Genomic DNA, 13,976 nt, shown 5'->3' on the forward strand with positions numbered 1-13,976 from the left:
CTCTCTCTCAACCAAGAACGAGCCAAAATCCTTCGTCACACGAGTTGGTTACATACCTCGATTAAACTCCCTGTGAGTGTGTTTGACGTGGTACGTCCCACATATTTTCCCATCGTCTCTCCTTTATACAGTCTGTCTCAAAGGATTTTCCTCACCTGTGCCCGAATGCACCCGTTTATATCCAATTTGGATTTTGTTGTCTTCAGTGTTAAATTTAGATATGTAGATTTTGTGTTTTCAAGTTATTTAGACTATTCATTTGTACATAACCTTGTTTTATCATAATCATAGATTAAAAGTATTGTTACTTTATTTACGTGTTATGAAGATAGGGTAAATTTTTTCAGTTGAACATTAAGAGTAGTTGTCATGTGCCACTTTTAATTTGAAGGAAATAAACTGGATTGAAAGCAAGGGTTTTGGATTTCAAGGGTTGCGGGGAATGTTCTTATGTTATTATAGTTCTTAAACACTTTATTACTTCATAGCAACCGTTTTGAATTTAACGAAACCCATCTTTGTATTATCTTATTTAAATGATTAGTGAATCATTAAGTATTGAATGATGCTGAATTACCTAAACTACAAATATTTTAGCCTTAATTTTCGTCTACGATATTTTTCCCATTTTTGGTTCGATTCATTGACAGCATCAGTTTGACATAAGGGCAATCCAACTGTATAATTGGCGATGCCAAAATTATTTCATTCAAAGAGGAGCGACGTACCTTTGTTTAATTGGACCGCTGCAATGTCAACTCTGACATCTAAGACCCCGACATTTTAAAGAGATCAAAGTAACATTAAGATGGGAATACTATATGGGGTGACTGATTTAAGGGGCCATAAGAAAAGTAATTCAGGTTAATTATCCGTCACGAGCCAGGTAACGTCTCTCTCTCTCTCTCTCTCTCTCTCTCTCTCTCTCTCTCTCTCTCTCTCTCTCTCTCTCTCTCTCTCTCTCTCTCTCTCTCATATACTTCGCAACTATGAGTAAAAAGTTATTAAAAAGATTCATACATTTGTAGATATTGTTAATGCCCTTCTCACATTCATTAAATCCATGCGTTCATCAAATGCAATTATTAGAGATAAAGAAAAATACGCCCAATGTATTTTCCAAATTATATGTTAAAATATGGAAGGAGAGAAACGAAACTCCTTGAGCATATCAAGGCGACTTTGAGGAACAGAAGCCCTCTGTGTACTTCGATTGCTTACCCTTCATCCGATGAAATTACCGGACGAGTTCGAGGAAGAAGAGAGGCATGCTTGTCTCCTCATGTCCATTGGAGGTCAACACAGATAAAGGAAAGGAGAATAAAGCTGCAAGGTATGAGAGAGAGAGAGAGAGAGAGAGAGAGAGAGAGAGAGAGAGAGAGAGAGAGAGAGAGAGATAGAGAGTGTGTGTTCCGCTCGTGAGTGTGTATATTTGTCTTATGGACTGGAGGCCATATTCCTCCTCCCTTTTCTTACTTAAGAAGAAGGAAGGACGTAGGAAGGAAGGAAGGAAGTTCATGGTCAACACTTTTCACCCTCTAAGAAGCCTGGATTTACGAGTACCCACGGCTAAAGTTACAGTTGTTGTTTGTTTGTTTATTGCAAACAAAATCCCATAACCCAAGCCCTTCTAAGAAAAATGTTAAACACACTTGAACGGAAATTCCCGTTAGTGCAATAAAAAAATATTGGAAGTCAGTGATATATGTCACATCTGTAATTCAAAGTGGAGGTACAGGTATCATTTTGATTATCTTCCTGTCAACTTTAATGTTTCAATATATTTATACCTTAGTTTTTGTTTTATTGGATGGCATCTATTGTCGAAATTGTTTATTTACCTGAATTCCTTTTGTGGAAGATTCAGTGCCAACGATGGTGACCTTCCGTTCCCAGATCCTTTGTGTGCCGTCTCTTTGTGACATCCTCACCACTTCCTCCTTCGGGTTTTCATTGCATTTTTAAAATCTTTTACGTCCAAAATTTATATAACCGAAAGTCGCTATTCTTTTTACTTGCGCCTTGAGTTTCTTATGCATCCGCATGTCCCAATGACAAGGGTAATCTTATGACATTGTCGCCAATTCGAATAAGAATAATCAGGTTGTTACTGTGCACCATTCTTGACACGCTTGCCTTTTTCCACCTTGAACTGGATCGTAAGGAAGAGGTTAATGATGATAACAGTATGTTATATCTCTCCCCAATGTATTAATTGGAAATAAACGATTGTTATAGTTACAATTTTTCTTAGAAACTAATGGAACATGTGAGTTACAGAGAAATGTGAATTGGATGGCAATGAAATGATCATTTTCTGTAAACTGACATTATAACTAATGATTCAACTCCAAGGTGTTAATGTAAAAACTTTTATTCATATTTATGAATCGAGTCTGTATTAATGCTGATGAAGAGCAAATAGTTTTTAGGTAACCTTTTTTTTTTTATTCATTACAATTTATGTTCGGCTTGCGAGTTTTCACCACGTTACGATACATACGACAATTACCCCCCCCCCCCCCTACTTCCCTAAGAGTTTTGCAACAACCTGTTTCTCTTCATCACTTCACTACAAATGTTACGACTCTGCCTATTTTCTGGTGTCCTTCGGAAGCTGCCACGCAGCAGATGAAAGTTTTAGAGGAAATGCTTTTTGAAGATTGAGCCATCACGAAAGACCCCCCCCCCCTCCCCCCCATCCTTTTCTTCTTTTCTCGTTCCTCCCAGCACAATTTGGAAATCCCTTTAAAGACTAAAGTCTGGAAACTTTTGGAAGAAATCTTGTGTGTAATAGAAAGTTTAGTTTTGGGTATTGCGCCATCACAAGTGGAGGAGATAGAAAGAGAGACAATGAGGCAATAGAAGCGTCATACTTCACGAGAGATTCAAGTAGTGTAGAGAGATTGCCTGAGAATTGCCTGCTCACTGTCACGATTCCTTGTGCATTCCTTTCTTATTTCTCTCATTGATGACGGATTTGAATGGGAAGGAAATGAAAAGGGGGACGGTTGGGGGAAGGAAGCGTAGGGAGTTTGCTGTGCATCATATGCGTTTCTTAAGGATAGTGAAAGTGGTTTTGAAAAATGTGGAATTGGTAGGATGCAGATGCAACGGGAAGAATTTTCAGGCTTGCTGTCTTAATTACGGGTTATGCTGTAGGACTATCAGTAACAGCAGTAGTATTATCACAGCACAGGGTTGAATTTCATGTATTAGTAGGAGGAGAAGGAATAAGAAGAGGAGGTGATGGCCTAGAGATCATAAGAGGGAGAGGAGGGGGGGGGGGGAGTTGGAGGCTGGATGGAGTGAGAAACCCCAACCCCCCCTTTCTGTTGAGTGCCCACCTACCTTCAGTGCCCAGTCTTGCAAGAACTGCGTCAGTGTAAAGTTGACTCTCAAACTTTCGTACCTTGACTGTGTTCGAAGTTAATCGTACTCGAATGAAAGACAATTACTCGTGTGTTTCAAATATTGTATGAAAGGACTTGGAATTCCAACAATATTAAGTGCCTATTTATTAAATAGTTCACTGGATATTGATGCAATGATTTGTTACCTGGCCACTTTTCAACCAGGAAGGAACTCGTGGTTTTTTGTGGACTGATATTTAAATAAGAGACTGCGTTCACGTTTTTTTCTTTTAAAGTGTTTTGTGATAATATTTTGTATTTTTTTTATGAGAACTCATTCTATCTTTGAATGTTTTCTTTTTTTAATTTTGTTATTTTACGGGAAATTACTATGGATAAAGCCTACTAATTCAATTTAAAAGAATTGAATATCTATGGGATTCGTAGTCTACATTGTACAAAATTAATAAAATACTGATAATGGTTTCCGAGATGAGTGTCATTGTTCTGCGTGTGAAAAAAAGTTTTGTGAAATCCCTGGGAAAAAAAAAAGCAGTCGTGTTCGTTTGCTTACTTACTTGGTGTAGTTGAGCAGTGGTCAGGGTGTTCAAGAAAGGAAGTGCCATGTTTGTGTTTGCGCATGATAGAGAGAGAGAGAGAGAGAGAGAGAGAGAGAGAGAGAGAGAGAGAGAGAGAGAGAGAGAGAGAGAGAGAGAGATAATTGCTAGATGAATTTGGCTCTGGTACCTGAAGCCCCGTCCAAAATTTTCCCTTCTCGAACCAGCTGTGTGTCTGTGAGAGCAAGAGAGAGAGAGAGAGAGAGAGTGAGAGAGATTGCTATGAAGTGCGTGGGGGTTGACTAAAAGTGTGTAGGCGTTTCACCACCATCAGTAACTGATCAAGGAAGGAAGCGGGTGCCTTGCCTCTGTGGCTCCTCCTGCAGCTGCTGCCAGGTAGACCGAAGGATATCCGGTTAATTTTGTTGCATAAGTGCATTTGTCAGTGTTTATGCGAATGTATATGTGGTTTGCGTTTGTGGACTATCAGTGTTGTGTCTGTGTTTCTGGTCGAAATTCAAGGTTACTGGGTGAAAGATATGCGAATCTGAAGTTTGCAACGGGAAATAATTAATCCGAATATTAAGTGCTAAGAGTCGTTCGATGTTAGAGATTAAATAAAATGTGGGCGAACAGGGCTGGAGAGGAGATCGAAGGTGATTTGACATATACGGTAGAGAGAGAGAGAGAGAGAGAGAGAGAGAGAGAGAGAGAGAGAGAGAGAGAGAGAGAGAGAGAGAGAGAGAGATTGATTTTCATAAAAGTAAATTGACATGATATAGAATGAAACCATTGAAACGATAATAGTTCAATATGTTGGCGAAGATTCATGTTATTGTAAGAATGAAACTAGAGTCCTGTTGATGTTTCTGATAGTTGCATGTGACCATTGTGTTTTAGAGACGCCGCACACGTCTTCCCAGACTTATTTGCTATTGCATCACGTTCGGTGCCCATTTATTCTAGTTGAAACTCAGCCAGGAAGAGCCTCGACTTCTACGTGGGGTCTTTATCGCACTTCTATGTCTTGATTGTGTTCCTGTCCAAAAAGGAAGCATCGGTATTAGTTTGAGGTTGAAGGAAATTTCAGCTACTTTCGTTAGTAGAGTTCCCACTTTTTGTGTGGTCGAGCAGTACTCAATAAAACTTATACGAAATCCTTGATTAGACAAATTTTCATATTCGTAATGGGCACATTGGCTATACTTCAAATCAGAGACAATCAAGACGAAATGTCTACTGATTGTCTTGAACAGTCCATTGAGGACAATCTGGTGTTAGCTGGCGGGAATTGGTACGTGTTATCCTGTGCGTTGAAACTAGATTTTATACAATATCTGGGTCGTGTTTGACATTTCTTTTATTTATTGTTATCAATACTGCTGACAATAACTGAACTTTGCATTGTTACTTCAAGAAGACTATTCTCGAAATTGAAGGGTGTAGGCTAGAGAATTCTAGTTTTAATCATTACTCTTTATATTTATTTATTATGAAATGGTGTTTGTGTTCTCCGTCTAAAGTGATTTTATTATCTTTTTAGTTACACAAATAAACCTGAAAATTTGTGCATAATGGTGAAAGTGAACGTTTTGTAAAATGGGTCTCTGTCTTGGACATTGGAAGTTAATGACGTCATCAGAGGACGGTGTTACCTGATCTTATGATTATAAAAACATTAAGAAAATTGAAAGGTTAATTGGTTCCTTTTGAAAATATCGAACAGGGGCCGATTTGTTTTAAAGTAACATTGGTTAAAAGTGATAAATAAATTGAGAACAACCTTTTCTTTTGCTAAAAGGTTGTCAATATACATCATAAAATAATTCCTAGTTTGAAAAGAAAAGCTTTGTGATGCAGAAACGCCGTCGAGTAAGTGACAGTGTTTTGACAGGCGTGGTGCCTAAGTTGGACAGGCTAAGGAAACCCTCGACTGCTCCGCGTGTTGGCCATCTGACGTCCATTTCGACCACATCTGCCCCTGTCCCTTGGGCTGTCTTCAACTTAGATATATTTTGGGTTCTATTAAACTCTAATGGACAATGCGGAGCACGGAATTGTAAGGAGTGTGTGCGGCAGTGTGCCTGTGGCAACACCCATCCCTTGACCCATGTTTGCCAAGCCATACCACCCACTTGTCGTGGGTGCCACTTGAAATGCCAAGACGAGAGAGACTTTGCTTGTTGTGCGAAGGCTCGAAAGATTTCCAACGTTGGTCTTGATACATCCCACGCAAGTGGGGAATGCGTGGGAAGAAGGGGAAACACACGAGCTGGTCGAAGCAGTCCAAATGAGCAGCACAAGTGTTTCAGCCAAAGTCAAAACATCTCGCATGGGTTACATGACTGCCAGGGTGGCAACAGCAAACCTTGCTGTTCAGAACACCAAGATACCTCCAACTTGAGATGCACTTGCGCATTAAGCTGCTGTCTTAAGTCTCACAACCATAGTAACGCAGATTCTTCAAATTGTATTGGAGTCAAAGACTCCAAGCGTAGTGAAAACTGGGATCTTAGCCAGAGAAATGCATTCTGTAGTACGGGTGATAGGTTTTGTGGCCCAAATACCTCGAATACTTGTGATCACAGTGTAGACTCTTCTGGAAATTCTACCTGCTGCGATAAGGTACAAAACAGCTGTGGCGCTATTTCGTCATCACTTGCCCAGTCGGAAGGTAACAAAGTAAACAACTGTTGTCTTCACGATGACCCTAGCGACTGCCGCCTACCTTCGCCAGCTTGTGGCCACGAGGATGACAAGTCGCAGAAAGGTTGTTGCAATTTCCCTCCCGATGTGCTCAAGGAAAGGAAACTGAGTAGAGATAGTGGTGTTGAGTGTGATGATGGACCGAACGAACCTGAGGAAGCGGTGGCCTCGGCCACGATCGAAAGCCACCGTCGATTGCAAGGAAAAGCTTGCAGTTGTTCGTGCAGCTGCAGTAATCGGTTACCCCTCATGAAGTGCCACTATATTGACCCCGAACAAGTGAAGGCACTGAAGGAGGTATGTGTATTGGCTCATGACGGTTTTCCAATGCAAAACCACTCATTTAGTCCAAAAAAAAGGACAAAGTAATCTCATTGAATAATGTTTTAAATTTATTGTATAGTGCAAAATATGGTATTAAATTTAGTTACAAATGCATTCACACAACACACATACAGTATGTGTGTGTATATATATATATATATATATATATATATATATATATATGTATATATATATATATATATATATATATATATATATATATATATATATATATATATATATATATAGATAGATAGATAGAATAGATATATAGTAGTTGTTTATGTTCTTCATAAAAGTATAAAAACCTAAATGTGTTGGTTTACGAACTCCTAAATTACTGTAATTATCCAGTACCTATTCCTAAGAATGTGTTTTTAATTACTTGAAATGCTGCAGAGCATTAACGATGTAGAAATATAACCCATTGTAAATGGTGTTTTATAGCTAGATCACTTACCTGCATTGTTATTAGGTTGGTGTTAAATTATACTGTGGATTAAGGACAGTTTGCCCTTTAATTTATTTAGTTAGTGATTTTTAGGAAAATGTCAATACTTGATTTGTCATAAATTAATATTAATGGCAAGTCTGGTAAAATCGAGTATACAGTACGATGTGAGTGTATGTGTGAGTAAATTTGCAACCTTACATTTTATGTTTATTGAGAAAATGGGCATCAATGGATTTATGGGCTTTTGATTCCTAAATTCAAGTTTTGTACAGCATTAAATACATTTTATAGATACTGATTGGAACGGTTATTCAAAAGTCAGATAAATTTGATGGTATGATATATTTTTGTTGGACTGAGTGAAAAAAGTTCTATTACTTGGAATTTAACCGCTGGTGTTTTTCTGAAGAGATTAATGTGTATTATCATCAGTTATCTTTTTTTTCATCTAGTTAAATTTACTCTTTCTAGTGTTGGCCTATTTTCATATGCCTTGAGCTATTTTGATAAGGATTTTTGTCTGAATCTGTAGTGTCTTGATTTATGGAAGTTGAGTACAGTACTTAGCATCATAAATTATGATGTTTTAAGATAAATAAAAAACTTAAAACGTAAAAAACTGAGTTCAACATTTGCAATTGTTAGCAATAATGAAGAGAAGAGCAGAGATATATGGATTGTGGTGAATATCACAAGATATAGGCTATATAAAAGATTGGTATTGTATTTTGATTAAATTTATTGTAGACTGGTAGGCTAATTACAGTGCATGACTACTTCCTTGCATAACCTAACCTAGGGCACCAAGTCCCTAACCTGTTGATGTATCATTGGGCGCTGTGTCCTGCCTAACCTGTTTTGGAGGGTTGTCTCTTTAATAAAACTGGGAAAAGGTCACCATATAGCAACTCCAGAATCAACCGGAAAACTATTCATTTTTGGCATTACGGAGTTACTTTTCATCATTGATTCTTATTTTCTATTCTTTTTATTTTTTTCTCACAACAACAAATTTAAAGCAGTTTTAGAGATATGTACAGTATTATTAATTTTTAAACTGAACAAAACAAACAAGGGGAAAATTATAACTCAAAATACCATTTTAGTGAAAGATGTTAGAGGCAAGATGCTACACAGGAAATGTTATGAACTCAAATGTAGGTATTTGGGGGGGGGGGGGGAGTTTTCACTGTTTATAGCACAAACTCCTTTTCATAGCATTTTAGTTTTTAGAAAACTATAAGAAACAAAAATCATTATAAATCATCATCTGTATAACTATCAATTTTGTAATCAATTCATAGAATATATATAAAGAAGCATAGCCTAAGCTTTGGAATTTTAAAGAAATAAATTTATTTTCAGAAATAAATTTATTTTCAGTAATATTGGTATAGCATTCTTGACAATAGTTCATTGCTGCCTAACTATGGAAAGTTATAGATAGATTTGAAATCACATTAAATCTTTCCATAAATCCATGAGCAACATGGGAATGATGGGAAAAATTAAAGAGGCTCTAAGTAAATTACAATTAAATAAGACTATTAATCAAGGCTATTAATCATTGGCTACCAGAAATATTATCATTGTGGAGAGCAGACCTCAAAACTTTATGTATACCTCCCTGAAAAGCCATAATTTATATACTGTACAGTATGCTATATGAAGATATTTACTAAAACAAAGAAAACCCTTTTACTCTTTGTTGACCAATATTTCTTAAAACAAATAATTTGCAAGGAAACTGCCTGAAGTAGAGAGATCATAGAGGAATAAAAAAATAGAAAGGGAAAATGAAACATTTTATGTGCCATCCCAGTTAAATGCTAGAATTTATACCGTAATTAGATTTTGACATTGCTATTTAAAAGTTTTTGCAGGTAATAGTGTACTTCATAATGTAAAATGCTTTTGATCTTACTTTCACATTCTTGATTTTAGAGTTTGAACATTTATTTTTTTATTACTCATTTCTTGCAGTGTCACAAATTTATCTGTAGAGGACTAAAACTAATGCTAAGACAATGTGGAGTTGTTACTGATTTTTTTTTTTACCCAGACACTTAGTCATGTGCACTACAGCTTTCACTTCCAATAATACTGATAGCTCAATTCTCATGTCTTTGCAAGACAACATTACACTAATTTTATTCACAATGTAAAAGATTCATTTTCCTTTTTTTAATCTTCATTTTAAAATTTCTGTAATATGGCCATTGTAAATTTCGTGGCCAGTTGTTCAGTTTGTTTCCATATATATTTTGAGTTATGTTAAAATTATAAAATTTTTTGCAGGAGGCGCGGCAGCTACGAGCAGGTGATGTTACCCACAGAGAAGGTTCCCAGGTAAAGGGCGCGACCATGAGAGTCACTGGGGAAGGCTTTTCTGCCCACAGATCAGCCGTCAGCGAGCAGCAACAGCGCCAAACCAAAACTCCGGCTGGAACAATCAACCAGGAGTCATCAAGACAGGCAGCAAAGTCAGGCCTAACTATCAAAACCAAAGGAGTTTGTACCAAGCAGTCTTCATCTATGACATCATCTCAGGTTTGTAATAATTGTTTTGTTAAAAAAAAAAAAATCAAAGCAGTGTAACTTTATAATGAAACACTGTGTCTTGGCAGACTTTTGAATTTGTATGTGCAATTCTGCACCGATAATTCTCGAGGCATGTGTGTATAAACAGTGTTATTCAGAATATGTTCTGTATATTATTTTTGATAAATGATTTATTTATCTTTTATTACAGACGAATGTCAGTGTCACAGGTTTTGATGATTTAGATCTCCTTAGTGCAGCTTCACAACCTGTAGACATCCAGAACGCCATCATGCGCTACTCTGGCGTCATGTCATCTTTTGTGGAGCAGTTAAAGAATCTTTCAACTGAAAGCTTGAAAGGTGCTCCAACTCTCTTAGAAAACATTGATGAGATGCTTAGGAAAGCGTGGTCAGTTCCTGTTCATGGCCATGAGCTAGGATTCTCTCTCTGTAATGTTTTGAGAACCAATGGAGGAATGAGTATCCTTTTGGATAATTGTGGCTCAGAAGATTCAGACTTGAAGTTTTCTAGTGCCAAGGTTCTTGAACAGTGCCTCACCACAGAAAACAGAGGATATGTCGTTGAAAATGGTCTGAAAAGTATTGTGAATGTTGCCTGCGATTGTACAAAAAATGGAGCTTCTGTAGACAAATCCAGAGTTGGGACAGGAATTTTAGAACATCTCTTCAAGCACAGTGAAGGTACTTGTTCAGACATAATCAAAATGGGTGGATTAGATGCCGTTCTGTCTGAATGTCGTAAATCAGATGTCGAGACATTGAGACACTGTGCTGGTGCACTTGCAAACCTCTCTCTGTATGGTGGGTCTGATAATCAACAGGAAATGATTCAGCGCAAGGTTCCAATGTGGCTTTTCCCTCTAGCTTTCCATGTAGATGAAAATATCAAATACTATGCTTGCCTTGCTATTGCCACCCTAGTTGCTAATAAGGAGTTAGAAGCTGCTGTTCTGCAATCAGGAACACTAAATCTTGTTGAACCATTTGTTACAAATCAATTACCAGACCAGTTTGCAAATTCCACAGTTGCTCATCGTCATGGACAAAGTCAAAGCTGGCTTGAAAGATTGCTCCCAGTTTTGAGTAGTAAAAGAGAAGAAGCTCGCAACTTAGCCGCTTTTCACTTTTGCATGGAAGCTGGTATCAAGAAGAGACAAGGAAACCTTGACATCTTTAGAGAAATTGGTGCTATTGAACCTTTAAAAGAGGTGGCCAGTTCCCCTAATGCTATTGCTAGTAAATATGCTGTACAAGCACTTCGTTTGATCGGAGAGGAAGTTCCACATAAATTGAGCCAGCAAGTTCCTTTGTGGACTCCTGAAGATGTTAGAGAATGGGTTAAACAAATTGGATTTTCACAATTTTGTGATGCTTTTATAGCATCTAGGGTAGATGGTGACCTACTCCTTCAGTTAACAGAAGAGAATCTACGAGAAGACATTGGCATCAGAAATGGCATTTTACGTCAGAGATTCCTTAGGGAACTGAAAAAATTGAAAAACCTTGCCGACTACTCTTCCTGTGATTCAACAAGAATGAACGAATTTCTAGTAGAGATGGACAGAGAGTTTGCGGAGTATACCTATAGAATGATACAAGCTGGTGTTAATAGAGAAATGTTAAGGTGAGTGGAAATTGATTATTGTACTGTAAATTCCTCATGCTAATTCATTCCATGACAAACCTTAAAGATAATTTTTTTACTTGAATTCTATTATTTACTACTGAAAGATTAACATCTTAATTCTTCTTCTACAGATATCTCAACGAAGAACAACTAATCAATGAATGCGGTATTTTCAATTCCATTCATAGACAGAAAATACGAGATTTCATTACAAGTAAGTTCATGACCTTCAATTATGTTCTTATTTATTCAAAGCTCAAGCACTAATTTTCAGATTGATTATTAATGAATTTACTTAAAATTTATGATATGCACTTTGAGTGCTAAAATAATATATACTGTCAATTTTTTAATATTTGATGTACATTTTCATCATAAGCTGGTGAATTTTAGTTATGTATTTTTTCTTTGCATCTCCCTATCAAAGGATATGAGAAACTTAAAAAGTGTTGTGAGTAACATATTGATGCTATCTTTAATGCAGTACTGTATGTAGAGCCATAGCACCATATGACTATTGTAGTATTATACTTGATGTTCAAACCATCAGTTATCATTGTTCCCATTGATTGTGGTCAATTTGTATTGGACATTATGAATGTGGTAGATATTAGAATTTAAGTCATGTACAACTTACTCTTACGTAAAATGTAATTATAAAAAGAATTTTCAACAAACATGACAATTCTAGATATTTTATAAACATCAATACTGTACAGCATTTCAATAGAAATTGTAACGTTTTGGTAAGCGTGTGATGTTGCTTATGCACAGTGTTTTTATGTTAAATTTTGGATAACCTAGGTATCATAACAGATTGCTATTGCTCTGTAAACCTTATAATTTATCTTTTGTGTTTACCTATACACTGCCTATCACAACTCACTGTTTTATCAACACACAGCCTATTACAGCCCACTGTGTGTTAAGTGTACAGTTGTATGGGGATGATTGTATTTCAGAACAGATTAGTTTTTAACACTTCCAGAATTCACTATTTCTGTCTTCTGGCTTTTGCAATAAATCTTCACATTCAAGTTTAACTTTGTAATGCCATAGAAAAAAAAAATGGTAAAATCACTGTGGAACGAAAAAAAATGTTTGCCCTTATGGTATGCAGGACTGAGATGTACAGTTTCAGATGTTGCAGTACCCCCTTTAGAAATTTACTAAAACTCAGGATTATAAGTGATCAGGTGCTAATTGGCTAATCAGTATATGCTAAATTAAAAAAAATTGAAAATTATTCCTCTCAGATATACAGTAAATATTCTCAAGTCATGTATGGTCTCTGCAACAAAGCTTTGTTTTCTTGAAAGAGGCACTTTCAATTTGTGAAAATGCTCCAATGCAATTTTATTAGAGCATTATGTTGTTATTTACTGCATTCTAGAAGATCTGTCTTGGGATTTGATATTGCCATTTATAGTTATAAGGCTTTTTATTTACTTTAAAACACTTTAAAGTTTTTTTTATGTCAGTTTCATGAACTGATTTTGCATTTTCCACGTTTGAAAGTAATTTTGTTCAGCCGTTTGTTGTTAGCAATAATCATAAAAATAAAAAAATGAAATAAAAAATTTGGAACCTATTTTGGCTTGCTTTTTCTTCTGCATGCCATAACAGTGATACTTTATAATTTTGGCTTTGCATATTGCAATTTAGACATTGCTGTCATGCCTCAGAATATTTTCAGAAAAGAAGTTACATGCTGTTCTTACAACCAGGAATCAATTAAATTTAATGCCAAGCTCTATTTGTGGTCTTTACTCATTTACCACCAAAAAGATTTAGTTGTTGCTTCCAGATTTGGATGTTATGAACATTTAATGGACTAACACCTTGTTCTTCTGTTTTAACAATTTTTATGTTTTTGTACAATACATTTATTGTCGTTATATCGTAATTTTATTTAATTTACAGATGATGGAGGACAGTTGCAGGATGCTAATTCTCTAGATAAAAACCTTGACATATTTATTAGTTATAGGAGATCTAATGGATCTCAGTTAGCAAGGTAAGATTAATGTCCACTCTAAGGTAAAAATTGGATATATATTGTGTATTAGTTGATTATTAGTTGAAAGTTTCTTTTTGCATCAATGTAAAACCATTTTCTCATTTTTCTCTTCTTTCTTGCAGTTTACTTAAAGTCCACATGCAGCTTAAGGACTTCTCTGTATTTATTGATGTGGAGAGGCTAGAAGCTGGAAAGTTTGACAATAATTTGTTAAATTCAATTCGACAAGCAAAGAACTTTTTGTTAGTTTTAACACCAAATGCCCTGGATAGATGTCTTGGTGATACAGAGTGCAAGGATTGGGTTCACAGAGTGAGTACCTTGCATTTAATTGCTAGCAGTGTTCAAAGCTAATTATCAAACTTAAGCTT

At 36.3% G+C, this 13,976-nt stretch overlaps 1 protein-coding gene across 1 annotated transcript in view; it reads left to right on the top strand.

Moving 5' to 3' along the window:
• Sarm (sterile alpha and armadillo motif) overlaps window positions 1-13,976 on the top strand; it is a 518,042-nt gene that overhangs the window by 487,554 nt on the left and 16,512 nt on the right. The window contains 5 exon segments of the mRNA XM_068361232.1: window positions 9,693-9,944; window positions 10,147-11,582; window positions 11,717-11,799; window positions 13,509-13,602; window positions 13,728-13,917. Coding sequence (XP_068217333.1) covers window positions 9,693-9,944; window positions 10,147-11,582; window positions 11,717-11,799; window positions 13,509-13,602; window positions 13,728-13,917 — 2,055 coding nt within the window.

This window comes from Palaemon carinicauda, chromosome 37 (assembly GCF_036898095.1).
Source record: "Palaemon carinicauda isolate YSFRI2023 chromosome 37, ASM3689809v2, whole genome shotgun sequence".
NCBI classification, from domain to species: domain Eukaryota; kingdom Metazoa; phylum Arthropoda; class Malacostraca; order Decapoda; family Palaemonidae; genus Palaemon; species Palaemon carinicauda.